At 44.7% G+C, this 15,559-nt stretch overlaps 1 protein-coding gene across 1 annotated transcript in view; it reads left to right on the top strand.

The window, feature by feature from the left end:
• The first annotated feature begins 4,434 nt into the window (after positions 1–4,434).
• The window catches only part of TGFBR3 (transforming growth factor beta receptor 3), a 225,280-nt gene continuing 214,155 nt past the window's right edge, over positions 4,435–15,559 (top strand). The window contains exon 1 of the mRNA XM_008068272.2: positions 4,435–4,614. Coding sequence (XP_008066463.1) covers positions 4,554–4,614 — 61 coding nt within the window. The 5' untranslated portion in view covers positions 4,435–4,553. The remainder of the gene's footprint in view (positions 4,615–15,559) is intronic.

The following is a 15,559-nucleotide window of genomic DNA, read 5'->3' as shown; positions in this document are numbered from 1 at the left end:
GAGATGCAGGAAGGTCAAAGAGCCGAGGTCAGGAGTCCCTGGTCTTTGCAAAGTCAGTGTGTTAGAACCTCCCAGAAGAAAGAGGAGTTTGTATTTTACTAGCTCTGTTTCAAAGCTCCAACTTTCTGGAAGCCTCCAGTCATCCAGTATTCTGCCAATTAGGGAACCGATCCCTAAGTCGTGTGTGACAGCTCTGATGGGTACAAGTTGTGTCCCAGACTGGAGCTCAGCTGAACGGGAATGACACTCTCGCCTTCCATCTTTCCCTGCCTCAGAGACCTGTCACCCCAGGGAAGATTAGACAAAAAACCCTCTGCAGTTTATTTTCTTTTCAGACAAGTTCCATTATGGAGGGACTTTTAAACGAGAAGAAGAAGAGCTCCCTTTTTGTTACAAATAGCAGTGTGTCGTTTCAACTTGTCCAGGACTTCCTCGGAGATGTTTTAAGATCCGGTGTAAACTTGCTGTGGTTTGCCTTGGGCATCAAACTGTTTGGCTTGGCTCTTTTATATCTGTAATTACTGCATTTTAATAATGGCCCAATATTCTTGTCAGCAATTTGCAGTCTATATTTTTAATAGACCCATTTGCGTTTCTTTTCCACAGGTTGGTTCAGACCTGGTTAAGCCCCTGGATTAATGCAGCCCAGACCCTCAGTCCCTCTGCAGCTGTGGCATGGGTGACGCAAACTCATTAAATATTCCCACAAGCCTCGTGTCACTTCCAGCTGATGTGTCCTGTAGAAATCCTCTGGGAAGCCATCTTCTTTTCAGATCTCCTTACAAGGCTTTGCTTTATAAACTTATCTTTAGCATTTGCTGAAATAGCAAATTCTTCTAGAGAGGTTTCTTCTTAATCAATTCATTACACACACACACACACACACATTTTTTTAAGAGACAAGGTCTTGCTTGCTATATTGCCCAGGCCGGCCTCAAACTCCTAGGCTCAAGCGATCCTCCTACCTCAGCCTCCTAAATAACTGGGATGACAGGCATGTGCCACTGTGCCTGGTCGAGGAAATCTAACTTTTTGAAGGGAAAAAATAGGGATAAATTATCTTTCTGGTTGTTATATTTGTAAGTTAACAGAGATTTCCATCTAATGTGTGGTGATGTGGACTAAGGGTGACAGAAATGTTGGACTTTAAAGAATGATTACAGTCAATGTAATAGCTCTCAAACTATCTCTAGAATTTAGTCAACTTTTGAGACAGGATCATTGTGCCACTGTGACTTGTACCGCAGCTTGACTGGCCATTTTTTTCTTTTCGTGATTCCACTCTTTAGGTTATCTCTTTTTATTTGTCTGTTGTGATAATTATTTTGCAATAAACAAAAGATGGATCTGGCTTTACTGTAGCTAAGACTTACACAAATAGCCACACCCTAATTTCTCCACTTTATCCGTATAAATGGACAGGTAGTGATATACAGTATGGTAATAATGGCTAACATCGACTGAATATGGTGGCTCACGCCTGTAATCTCAGCACTTTGGGAGGCTGAGGCAGGAGGATTGCTTGAGTTCAGGAGTTTGAGACTAGCCCAAGTAACATAGCAAGATCTTGTCTCCACAAAGAAAATCAATAAATTACAGGTGTGTTGGTGTCTGTAGTCCCAGCTACTTGGGAGGCTGAGGCACAAGAATCACCTGAGCCTAGGAGGTCATGGCTGTCGTGATGTGAAAAAAAGGTGACAAAAAAAAAAAGGCTAATATTTATTGAATGCTTATTTTGTTTATAGGTATTGTTGTAAGCGTTGTATATGCATATTAGCTAACTGAATCCTCACAACAGCCTACTTGCCCTGCCATAGGATAGGCTCCTTCACAAAGAGTCATCTGCCTGACGTTACCCCCCCCAGTGGGTGGCAGAGTGGAATCCCACCTGGGTAGGTTTTAAACTACTATCCTAACCCATATTATATTCATACTAGGCTTTCCATCACTATCATAAACCTGGATTGAACCACCATGTCTCCTGTTTATATAATCATTTAGTTTTAAGGTACATCTGAGAAATTATTTTTGAAATTACAGCTTCATATTGTTTTTATTTCTGGATAGGTAAAACTTGTCCACAACCCAGAAGGAAATTCAGTGGAGAGGTCCTTTCTCCCTCCTACCTGCTACCTGGTCACCTGTTCCCTCCCTTCTCATAGGCTGTTAGTGTTACAACTGCAGAGAGCCATTTTAAATATCATTCTGTTAATACTTGATACAGTGAACTAAGGTCATTGAATTAGAAACTCATTTTTCTATTGTTTTTATTACTTATTTATTAAAAAAAATATTTGGGGTTGGAGTCTTACTCTGTCGCCCAGGCTGAAGTGCAGTGGCACCATTATGGCTCACTGCAGATTAGACCTCCTGGGCTCAAGTGATCCTTCTGCCTCAGCCTCCCAAGTAGCTGAGGATGCTATGACGCCTGGCTAGTTTTTTAATTTTTTTGTAGAGACAAGGTCTTGCTATGTTACCCAGGCTGGTCTCGAACTCCAGGACTCAAGCGGTCTTCCCACCTCAACCTCCAAAAAGTGCTGAGATTATAAGCATGAGCTGCAGCACCTGGATGTGTTTTTATAAATTTTTTTTTTACCATATCTTCAAGTGCCCAATCTGGCTTTGTCTGTAGTGAGCAGGTTCTGTGGATGGGTATTTCCTGGGTGAGGATACCAAGGCTGCAACCCCCAGGTGTTTGAGATGGCTCCTGGAAACCCCACCATCCTGGCTTTGCCAGGACTTAGCTTAGGCAGGGTCTTTGCACCTTTGTCCAGTTGTTGGATAACTCTTATTCCTGATGAGAAGGAACTGTGCCTGGAACATATTAGGTGCTCAATAAATGTTTGTTGAATCAAACAGCATCTGTGAGTCATGCCAGGCTCTGGTAGAGGGCTGGAAAATAAACTTTGGCATATCTAAATGAGGCAACCATAAGGGTGAGGGGAGGGATATTCAAGTTTAGCAAACCACTCAAAACTCTCATTCAAGACTGGGTAGGAAAAGGTTAGAAAGCGTCTCCTGGATCCCCTAGATCCATAACCAGATAGTCTCAGATGGGGCTGAGAGGCAAGGGTGACTTTTCTCCTGTTAAAATGTCAGCAAATAGTTGAAATAAGAACCCTGCTGCCTTTTTATGTTTATTTTTTCAGACTGATTCTCAGTGTAATGTAATTTGATCCTTGTGATAACCCGTCATTATAACATTAGATTGAGTCTCTAATCAGAGCTGTCTGTGTTTTCTTGTGGGCACTAGGACGCACGTATCAAGTGCCATTGATTAGTACTGCAGCATAACTGGTGATGTTGTAGTTCAGGTGTACCTCAATTTTCTGTATGTTCCTGAAAATTCTCTATAAAACCAAAGATTTAAAATGTCAAAAATAAGCATGTCATTTGCGAAAGTATTTGCTATAAAAGTCTCTATTAGGGGCTGGGTGCGGTGACTCATGCCTGTAATTCCAGCACTTTGGGAGGCGGAGGCGAGAGGATTGCCTGAGCCCTTGGGCAACATGGTGAGACCTTGTCTCTATAATAAATCAAAAAATTAACCGGGCATGGTGCTGCACGCCTGTAGTTCTGGCTACTTGCAAGGCTGAAGCAGAAGGATTGCCTAAGTCCAGCAGGTCAAGGCTGCACTTCAGCCTGGGCGACAGAGTGAGACTGACTCAAAAATAAAGGTCTCTATTAGGTAGTCACCATGCCCACTCTAGTTTGCTTGAGTGCTGTCTTGGCATCTTTTAAGATAAATTACTTATCTTACACTTTTCAGAAATTCTCCATTTAATTTTTTTTTTTTTTTTTTTTTGAGATGGACTCTCACTCTGTCACCCAGACTGGAGTGCAGTGGCTGCTCCCAGCCACCGCAGCCTCGACCTGCTGGGCTCCGGCGATCCTTCCGCCTCAGCCTTCCAAGTAGCCGGCATTACAGGCATGCGCCACCACGCCCGGCTGATTTTTTTATTTATTGTAGAGATGAGGTCCCACTGCCCAGGCAGGTCTTGAACCCGCGGGCTCAGGCAATCCACTCACCTCAGCCTCCCAAAGGCGCGGGATTACAGGCTGAGCCACCGAGCCTGGCTAATTTTTTTATTTTTTGAGTCGGTTCTCATTCTGTCACCCAGGCTGGAGTGCAGTGGCATGACACAGCTCACTGCAGCCTCACCCTCCTAGACTCAGGTGATCCTTTCACCTCAGCATCCTGAGTAGCTGGGACTACAGGCACTACCACACTCGGTTAATTTTTTGATGTTTTATAGAGACGAGGTCTTGCGATGTTGCCCAGGCTGGTCTTGAATTCCTGGCCTCCAGTGATCCTCCCACTTTGGCCTCCCAAAGTAATGGGATTACCGCACCTGGCCTTCCATTTAACTTTAATGTGTGTTTGCTTATGAAAAGAAGTTTCTGCATTAAGTTTTATCATTCACATTTGTCTACAGGCAATTGGAAAAGTGCAGAGAAGGATTCAAGACCATTTCTGATTTGCAGAGATTGTCTGAGTTCTGAAGGACGACAGATTGAGGTAACTGGATGAGCACAGTGTTGGAGAAATAAAAATGACTTCCTGCTATGTGGCCGCCATGTTTGCCCTGATGAGTTCCTCTTTAGCCACTGCTGGTAAGTTGCATCATGTAAATTGCATGCTTGTATTTTTTGGATATGTTTTTCCTCAGTGTCTTAAGTGTAGAATAATTTAGGCCATGTGATGTTCATGCAGAACTTAAATATTTATGTTCTTTAAGGAAATGCAATATTTGACAGGTACATAATATGGAGGGGGGCCCCCAAAAAATGGAAATTTTTTTTTTGAGTTGGAGTCTCCCTCTGTCATGCAGGTTGGAGGGCAGTGGAATGCTCCTGGCCACCGCAGCCTCGAACTGCTGGGTTTAGGCGATCCTTCCGCTTCAGGCTTCCAAGTAACTAGAACTACAGGCATGCACCCCCATGCCCGGCTAATTTTTTGATTTATTGTAGAGATGAGGGCTCGCCAAGTTGCCCAGGTTGGTCTTGAACCTGCAGGCTCAGGCAATCCTCTCACCTCGGCCTTCCAAAGTGCTGGAATTATAGACATGAGTCACTGCGCCCAGCCAAAAAAACCCTGGAATTTATTTATAAAAAATTGTATATTTATTCTTACATGTTTAAACTTCAATCACCTTCAAAGTACACCTATGGAGATGCTTTTTCCACTACTCAGAACAGTTTTTTAATGCATCAATTTTGATGCCTTTCAGTGCTTCTGCTGTTTTTTGTTTCACCTCTTCCATATCGGCAAAATGTTTTCCTTTGAGTACTTTTTCATCTGGGAAAACAACAACAAAAAAGAGTGAATAGGAAGGGTAAGGCATGAGGGTCATGACACTTTGGGTAAAAAAACTGCTGAAGTGAGTGGATTGCCTGAGCCCATGGGTTCGAGACCCGCCTGGGCAACTTGGCGAGACCTCATCTCTACAATAAATCAAAAAATTAGCCGGGCATGGTAGCGTGCGCCTGTAGTTCCAGCTACTTGGAAGGCTGAGGTGGAAGGATCGCTGGAGCCCAGCAGGTTGAGGCTGCGGTGGCTGGGGAGCAGCCACTGCACTCCAGTCTGGGCGACAGAGTGAGACTCCAACTCAAAACAAACAAACAAACAAACAAAAAAACTGCTGAACAGCATGGTGTGGGCAGGTATGCTGGTAAATCACCCATTGTGAAATTCGCTGAAGCTGAACTCGACATCTCACAATAACACTAGCTAGTACACTGATGCCAATGGGTTCCTTGAACACTTACCTATCAGGAGAAGCCTGTACCACAAGGAACCCTCCCTCCAAAAGATAATTCCAGGTTTTTTTTGGGTCCCATTCATATATTTACCTATACTATATTTTACTAGGCTGGTGTTAGGCGTCGTAACGTCAGTGATGCAGATACTTAACTAAACTGAGCAGGCAAGTAGAGAACAAATATGTCAGTAATTAATCCCACTTAATTTTGTTACATGCATAGATTATATTTACATGCCTGTCCCTAAATAAGAATTTCAAGAAAGGATTATTTTTCTTGATTACAAAATAAATAGGCCTTCCAGATAGAGGTTACAGGTTGCACTGCTGACATGGGCTGCTTGAGAGGTATTTAATTTTGCCTATTGCAGATATTTTAATGTGTAATCTCACTCTGTTGCCCAGACTGGAGTGCAGTGGCATGCTCATGGTCACCGCAGCCTCAACTTGCTGGGCTCAGGCGATCCTTCTGCCTCAGCCTTCCAAGTAACTGAAACCACAGATGCGTGCCACCACGCCTGGCTAAGTTTTTGATTTATTGTGGAGACGAGGTCTCACCAAGTTGCCCAGGCTGGTTTTGAACCTGTGAGGGGCTCAGGCAATCCTCTCTCCTCCGCTTCCCAAAGTGCTAGGACTACAGGTGTGAGCCACCAAGCCCAGCTTAACTTTTTTTTTTTAAAGTATAGAAATACACTATGCTTCTTGGAGGCCATCTGAGTATGAGATTGGAGATGAAAAGAGGCAAATGACTTGGTCGGGATGTCGTTAAATAAAGGTAGTGGGTCTCCATACCAGCATCTTAGTGTTTACTGTCAGGGTTACTTAATACATTTGGAAGCTTAATTTGCTCTATTTTGTTATAATTCGCTTTGGTGTCTGTTCTGTAATGAGCCACATAAAACTAATTTGTTGGACCAATTCTGGAGACTGGCAGGTCTCAACAAGAAAAGCATTGACGTGAAAGTGATTAGCCTGTTGGTTTTGGTGACTGAATTGCACACACAGATGAGAGTGATAGTAATTACCATTTATTGAGTGTGCAGTCCAGCCAGGCACTGAGCTGCAATTAGAAAATATAAAACTAATTAAGGGTATTCTTATTTAATGAGCTCACATAATCACGACTGAGGTAGGTACATGATTCTTTTTTGCCATTTTCTAGATGGTGAAATGGGATACAGAGAGATTAGGTAACTCGCACGGTGTCATGTAGCTGGGAAGAGGAGGAGCCAGGTTGTATGTCCAGATTTTACATGAAATCAGAAGCTCTTAGCCTGAGTTTAAACAGAAGAAACCAGATCGCCATTAAAGTTTCAGCAGACTCAGACCAGGGGTTGTATGCAGGCACAGACTGAGGGAAAGCCAGCTGGCAGGAGTTGGTTTATGAGATAGGAAGGCAGAATATTCCCCTCTTTGCAAAAAAAAAAAATTTTTTTGAGTTGGGATCTCACTCTGTTGCCCAGGCTGGAGTGCAGTGGCATGATCTAGGCTCACCACAGCCTCAATCTCCTGAGCTCAGATGATTCTTCCACCTCAGCCTCCCAAGTAGCTGGAACTACAGAAACACACCACTGTGCCCAACTAATTAATTTTTTTATTTGTAGAAGACGAGGTGTCGCTATGTTGCCCAGGCTGCTCTCAAACTCTTGGGTTCACATGATCCTTCTGCCTCAGCCTCCCAAAGTGTTGGGTTTACAGGTGTGAGCCACTGCACTGGTGGAAGTACCCTGAAAGAAAGTTGTTTGACCTTTTTTGTTGTTGTTGTTTCTGAATGCCAGTGTGTGAGTTTGAATTGCCCATTCTCTCTGTTATTATTGTCTGTCAGCAGTTTCATTTTGTCTCATTATTGAAGTGTTATTTGCCTTTTAGCAGATCTTAAAATCTAATTGAAAAGTAGTAGCAAAAAAAAAACCAAAAAAAAAACTGAGAGTGAGAGCAAGAGAGAGAGAGAGAGAGAGAGAGAGAGAGAGAGAGAACGAGCAAGAGGGAAACACCTTGATGGCTAATGTGCCATTTTGATGAGAAGATGTGTAATCATACCTGGTGGATTTGAGACAGGGCTTTCTGCTTCTATAATGCCTGGATCAGACTGAAGAACATAACAGAAGCAGGTATTTCATGGGAAAGCGGGGAGTGTGATGGCTCTGGACAGCTCTGATATATTTCATGGCAAATCAGTTTCGCTTAAGACCTTCCTTTCCTCTTTCAGTCCACTGGGGATATATATAGAGAGATTAGAGAGACGAGGTCTTGCTATATTGCCCAGGCTGATCTTGAACTCCTGACCTCAAGCAATCATCCCACCTCGTCCTCCCAAAGTTCTGGGATTGCAGGAGTGAGCCCCTGCGCCTGGCCTAGATGTATGTTTTTTTGCATTGTGTATGCACTTACAGCTTTGCAGAGGTAGAAGAGACAGTCAGTAGAATTGCAGATTTTATAATATAGGGAGGCAACTGATAGATAGCTTAGAGGATACAGATGTCTTTTTTGGTGTGGAAGCTTGTTAACTGTTTCCCTTTTGCACAATCTAAGGGGCCAGATGAATGAAGAAGGAGAGAAAATGTTTTGTATGTACTGATGTTCCTATATAGGCTCAGGACACTTTGCAAAGTGCTTTTTCGGACTTTCTGGATGAGTTGACCTTAATGAAGATAGTAACAACAATAATAATAATAATAAATAATACCATGCCAGACCCCATTCAAAATGCTGTACATGTATTATTTCATCCTCATTACTACCCTAAAAAGTACAGGTACTTTGATTATCCCCAGTTGTGTGAGGAAACTGAAGCACAGAGAGGTCAAGTAACTTCTTTTTGGCGACCTGCTGGGCTCAGGTGATCCTTCCACCTTAGCCTTCCAAGTAGCTGGAACCACAGGTGTGCAACACCACACCCAGCTAATTTTTTAAAAAAATTTATTGTAGAGACAAGGTCTTGCCAAATTGCCCAGGCTGGTCTTGCACCCCTGGGCTCAGGCAATCCTCCCACCTCCACCTCTCAAAGTGCTGGGATTACAGGCATGAGGCACCACGCCCAGCTCAAGTAACTTCCTTAAAGCCACACAACCAGTAAATGGCAGATTTTACTGTAAGTCTACTTAGTCTAGGTCTGAAGTCTGAGCCTTTACATCTCTACACTGTGAGGGAGTATTGATCTGAAGGGGGTTTGCTTGGAGAGAATGATAGTCATACCTAGGCACTGTGGCACATGCCTGTAGTCCCAACTACTCAGGAGGCTGAGGCAGAAGGATCGCTTGAACCCAGAAGTTCGAGCTTGCAGTGAGTATGATCATGCCACTGCACTGCAGCCTTGGTCACAGAGCAAGACCCTGTCAAAAAAAAAAAAAAAAAAAAAAATGATAATGGGTTTGCTTTGAGCCATTTATGTCCTTTTGAAACACAAAGCAAATCACTCATTCACCCAATTCCTACAAAGTAGTAGCCACTTAGGGTTATATACACAAAGAAATGTGGGATTCTTCCCTTCATCCAAGCTGCCTGTACCTTAGTTAGTTTTGTAAAATACAACCATATAACCACATGATCAGTGTATGGTGAATACCAAGTAAAAGCCAAAGACCTCGGAGGGGCCAGAGGGGGAAGCCCTGTGGGTTAGCGCAGCCAGGAGGGGCTTTGTGGAAGCCTGGGTCTTGAGCTCTCTTGAAGCCTGGGCAGGATCTAGGAATGGGAAGGCACTGGGGTGACCAGATGGGGGAACCATGCCTGGCACAGGATGTTGGGCACTGAGGCGCTTGACTTTTTAATATCTTATTTATTTTTTATTTTTAATTAATTAGTTATTTTTTGAGTCGGGGTCTTACTGTGTTGCCCAGGCTGAGTGTCGTGGCACAGTGATGACTCACTGCAGCCTCAAATTCCTGGGCTCAAGCAGTCCTTCCGCCTCAGCCTCCCTAGTAGCTGTGTTGACAGGCGTGCGTAACCATGCCCAGCTAATTTTTTTATTTTTAAAATTTTTTTAATGAATGGATGACCTGGAGGGCTGTTACAGATATAGCAGGAAGTCTCTTTGGAAAGAAGGATGGGAATAGCTTTTGGGGGGGCCTTCAATGTCAGACCGAGTCTTGTGAATGTCATTCTGAGGTTTGGATTCTGGCTTCTTTCACCCATTGTAGCCGTTGTAGCCAAAGGTATGCACTGTCTAATCTTAGAATTCAAACTGAGACCTTACCACAGTGAGACTGAGAGTCTAGTTTCACCAGCTTCAGACCCGGCAGTGGCTGCATGTAGGCTGACGTTTATCAAGAGTTTACTCTCTGACAGCTCATTTATTTTCTCTTTATAAGACAGCCCTATGAGGTGGGTATTACTATCTTCATTATTATCATCTCTATTTTACAAACAAGGAAACCGAGACTCTCTTTGGTAACACTTTGTACACAGCCCTGTAACTACAACTGGCGGAGCTGGGACTTGAACCCAGGCAGCTGGCTCCAGAGTTCAGGCCGTCAGTCATTTCACTAGCGCCTCCTCTGGGGAGGAGCCCCTCAGTGTGGAAGAATCAACCTCTTCTTGATTGATTAAATCCCAGGTGAGGAGCCACCGATGTGACATCCTGGAACCAGATAAAGCCCCTTTGTCCTCAGGAGAGATGGATGGACGCAGGTCGTCAGTGAAATGAACCCAAGTTAGGATGCTGGCAGCCTGCTTGCTCTAGCCTCCATGGAGCCTTCAGTGAAAGTCTTTCCTCCTGCTCTGTGGTGGAGGGCGAGGAAGACAGGGGGCAGCCAGGCATGTCCCAGGGTCCTCAGTTGCTTTGACTAAGCTCCCTCTTTTCCTCCCTCTCTTGTTCCTGGGTGATTGTGTCACTTGTGGGAGGGCAGGCCGTGCTCTTGGTGAACACGGGCTGTGGAAGGACCCTATGCCTCCGGATGAGAAACTTATCTTGGTGGTTTATTGGCCCTTAGACCTCATAATCTAGCTCATCTGAGAAAAGTGGGAAGCTTACAAAATAAATACTTGCTACAGCGGGCTTAAACGTCACTGTATTTTCACTTTAAAAACTGTTCTACACTTGGTCTGGGCACGGTGGCTCATATCTGTAATCCCAGCCCTTTGGAAGGCTGAGGCGGGAGGATTGCTTGAGCCTAGGAAGTCGAGACCAGCCTGGGCGACATAGTGAGATTTTGTCTCCAGAAAAATAAAAAAAAAATAGCCAGATGTGATGGTGCACACCGGTAGTTTCAGCTACTCAGGAAGCTGAGGCAGAGGGGTCACCTGAGGCCAGGAGTTTGAGGATGTGGTGAGCTGTGATCATGCCGCTGCACTCCAGCCTGGGTGACAGAGTGAGATCCTGACTCCAAATAATAATAATAATAATAAAAAATAAGATCAAGAAAATAAACACTGCTTTGTGCTTGTATTATAGCATTCATATTATTGAGAGTATCATCTGTTTTCTGGGCTGAAGTGATTTATTTATTATTCTAGTCCTACTTTCATCCTTTGTAATTTGTGCTAATTATGCTTTTATTTTATTTTATTTTATTTTATGTTTTGTTTTTAATGCTGGAGTGCAGTGGCGTGATCCAGGCCTACTGCTAGCCTCAAATTCCTGGACTCAAGTGATCCTCCCACCTCAGCCCCCTGAGTAGCTGGGATTACAGACAAGTGCCACGTCACCTGGCTAATTTTTAAAGTTTTTGCCACGGTACAGTCTCCCTATGTTGCCCAGGCTGGTACAATTCTCTGGCCTCAGCCTCTCAAAGTATTGGGATTATAAGCATGAGCCACTGTGCCCGGCCTTTATTTTTAATCCAAAAAAGTGTATAAAAATAAAAACTTCAAAAGGCAAAAAAAAAAAAAGCCCCAAAGTTCTACACATCTTTAAAAAATATTAGCTGTTGCCTCTGAGGCTTGCCAGCATTAGGCAGGGCTGTGTTTTTAGAAGCCTTCACGACGAGAAAAAGAGGCACGCACAGAGAATTCAGGGAAATCAGTTTGGCTGGAAGGACTGGACTTGCGTTTGCTCCACAGGCCCTTGTGCCAGGCCAAAGGGGCGGGGCTGAGATGAGCTTGGCAGAAATGCTGCTGGTGTCAATGCCAGTGGGCTGCCAAGGGGAAGGCCAGTTTCTCCATTGCACGGTCTCCATGCGATGCCCAGATGCATCGCTTGGAAGCTTGCCTGAAGCTGGCAGTCACGTGTCTGTTGAGAAACACTGTTCTTTTCATCTCTCCTGGATGTACCTGGAATTCCAGGTAGAGTCCACAGGAAAACTGAGATGCTTGAGGTCTGAGCTATTTTCCTGCTAAGAAAGCTCCGAACTCTATGTCCATGGGAAGGCAAGCCCAGATACCAGCTGGTTGGTACTTGGTCTGGAATGGGACAAAAATTAATAATAATAACATATGTATAGGGCAACCTCTTTCAGGTCCCCTTCTGTTGTGGGAGCTTTTCTGTATTCTGAATACATCCTACTTTTTAAAAAAGTATAATATCAAAATGCTTCTTTTCTAGTTTTTATTTTTATTTTTGTGGCAGAGTCTCACTCTGTCACCCAGGCTGGAGGGCAGTGGCACAATCATGGCTCACCGCTGCCTTGATCTCCTGGGCTCAGGTGATCCTTCCGTCTCAGCCTCCCGAGTAGCTGGGACTACAGGTGCACGTCACCTTGCCTGGCTAATTTTTAAAAATTTTTTGTTGAGATGAGGTCTCACCTAGTTGTCTTTGTTGGTCTCGAACTCCTGGGCTCAAGTGATCCTTCCACCTTGGCCTCCCAAAATGCTAGGATTACAGGCATGAGCCACCATGCCTAGCCCAAAATGCCTTTTTTTTTTTTTTTTTTGAGTTGGAGTCTCATTCTGTCACCCAGACTGGAGTGCAGTGGCCACTCCCGGCCACCGCAGCCTTGACCTGCTGGGCTGCGGCGTTCTTTCCACCTCAGCCTTCCAAGTAGCTGGAACTACATGCGCGCGCTACCATGCCTGGCTAATTTTGATTTATTGTAGAGATGAGGTCTTGCCAAGTGGCCCAGGTGGGTCTCGAACCTGCGGGCTCAGGCAATCCACTCACCTCAGCCTCCCAAAGGCGCGGGATTACAGGTTGAGCCACCGAGCCCAGCTCCAAAATGCTTTTACCCCAAACATTTCATTTGATTGTCATAGCAGTCTCTGGGGTAGGCAAGTATTATTTTCTTCTTTTCTAGAATGAGAATAACGGGACTTAGAGAAAGTAAGTGATTTAGAAAGCCTGTTCCACTCTTGGTTGAACCAGAACTCAAGCGTGCTTTTGCAGATAAGCTGCACTAACATGTCTGATGATTTTTGCTACAGTGCCTCCTGACATTTCTTGAAAACTAAAAATTATACGTATTCATGGTGTACAACATCACGTGTTGTTGATATATGTATACATTGTGGGCTGAGTCAACATAGCATAACCTCATATACTTATTATTTTCTGTGGTAAGAACACTTAAAACATATTCTCCTAGCAATTATTATTATATTGGGCTTTTATTACAATATATTGGGGTTTTTTCCCCTCACATTTTTAGAGGGGGCCACCAGAGAGGGGGCCTCCTTCCTGTTAAGTGAGGTGCTTGGTTTCCTCAGTCACTCCAAGCTTGTGCCTTGAGGGTCCTGGAGTGGCTGGGCAAATCGGGCGCCATCTTGGAGGGGCACTGGGTGGTTGTAGGGATTGACCTGGTTGGTCATGATGGCACACTTGGTGTTAGGGGCTGAGTGACAACCCCAGTGGTGAAAGACATGACTAGCACTGCCTCCATGGCCCAGGCATTCTTGAGGAAGATGGGGATCCCAGAGGCGCAGGCAAGGAGGGTCACCCCTGCAGGGGTTGTGGCCATGTTGCTCTCAGTGGTGGCGGTGGCTGCTCCAACATATTGTTATTCATTAATTAATTTATTTTGAGATGAGGAGCCTCGCTCTGTTGCCCAGGCTGGAGTGCAGTGGCACCATCACTGCTCACTGCAGCCTTGACCTCCTGGTCTCAGGCAATCCTTCTGCCTCAGCCTCCCGAGTAGCTGAGACTACAGGTGCATGCCACCACATCCAGTGAATTTTTTGATTTTTTGGTAGAGACAAGGTCTCGCTGTGTTGACCAGCTGGTCTTGAACCCCTGGGCTCAAGCAATTCTCCCACCTTGACCTCCCAACGTGCTAGGATGACAGGCATGAACCACCGCACCTGGTCTATATTACTACTAACTGTAGTCACCATCAAGTCTGGTAGACCTCTTGAGTTTATTCCTTCTGGCTAACTGAAATTTTGTATCCTTAGTCCAACACTTCCCTGGTCCTTCCTTTCCCACTCCCAGCCTCTGGTATCCACCGTTTTACTCTGTTTCTTTTCTTTTCTTTTTTTTAGGGCCTCGCTGTGAATTAGACTTTGGCTTAAGGAAATTACTCTCTGTTTCTATGAGTTCGACTTAAGATTCCATATATAAGTGAAAGCATGCAGTATTTGTTCTCTGTGCCTGACTTATTTCTCTTAGCATAAGATTCCCCATGTTCATTCATGTTGTCGCAAATGACAGAATTTTCTTCTTTTTAAAGGCTGAATAGTATTCTGTTGTGTTTATACAGCACATTGCATGCACTCATCTCTCCCACACTCTTTCTCCTGGGTTTATAAATTAATGGCCCGAGGACCTCAGCGGGGGGGTTCTGCCATCTTTCCTCCTTTCTGCCAAGCGAGAGATCAAAAACTGGAACTCCTAAGGACAGGAAGACAGGGAGGGCGCCGGCTGGGGCTGCCGCCAGTGAGTGTAAAGGACAGAGGGTGGATGGTCTGGAAGGTTCGCAGCAAATAAGGAAAGCCTTCTCTTGCCAGCCTCTAGGTCTTGGACCCAGCTAATTGATTTGCTGTGTGATTATTATTGTCTTTAAGTGGCTACTATAGCCACTTTTGTGTTTAGTTCTGCTTTTTGATACACAGAAAGAGGCTATTGTCAATTGTGGTACCAGCTATCACTAGGGTGCCAAAACTTTCCATTTATTTTAAAACAAAACGAACTGTTATGAAAAGACCCAGAGTGAATAGAATGACCAACGTTTAGACTGTATTCCCTTTAGTGATCTCTCTCTGTCTCTGTCTCTCTCTCTCTCTCTCTCTCTCTCTCTCGTGCGCGCGTGCGCGCGCACACACACGCACACACACACACACACACACACACACACACACACACACACACACACACACACACACACAGTTGGGGCCGTTAGCATACTTGAAAGAAAGGTGAGATTCCCTTCTCTGCATGGGCCTGGGTAGGTGTGCATAGCAGGGTGGATTATGATATGATATTGAATGCAAGGCCTTTTCTCTTTTTTCATTGTCTTTCTGAGATGAGGGGTCTCACTCTGTCACCCAGGCTAGAGTGTAGTCACACAGTTCCGGCCAATGGCAGCCTCAGCCTCCTGGGCTCAAGTGATCCTTTTCCTTCAGCCTCCCAAGTGGCTAGGACTACAGGCATCCACCACCTTGCCTGGTTAATTTTTTGAGTTTTTGTAGAGATGAGGTCTCGCTATGTTGCCCAGTCTGATCTCAAACTCTTGGGCTCAAGCGATTCTCCTGCCTCGGCCTCCCAAAGTGCTGGGATTACAGGCATGAATCCCGGCACCCGGTTCTCCAGTTTTTTCTTCTTCTTTCATTTTCTTTTTATCTATCTGTCTATCTATCTATCTGTCTGTCTATCTATCTATCTATCTATCTATCTATCTATTTATTATTATTTTTTGAGCTGGAGTCTCACTCTGTTGCCCAGACTGGAGTGCAGTGGCCACTCCCGGCCACCACAGCCTCGACCTGCTGGGCTC

The sequence above is a fragment of the Carlito syrichta genome, unplaced genomic scaffold (genome assembly GCF_000164805.1).
Source record: "Carlito syrichta isolate Samal-C Ts95f unplaced genomic scaffold, Tarsius_syrichta-2.0.1 Scaffold309922, whole genome shotgun sequence".
Taxonomy (NCBI): Eukaryota; Metazoa; Chordata; class Mammalia; order Primates; family Tarsiidae; genus Carlito; species Carlito syrichta.
The sequence above is the reverse complement of the archived record's forward strand: the minus strand, read 5'-3'. Positions and strand labels throughout refer to the sequence as shown.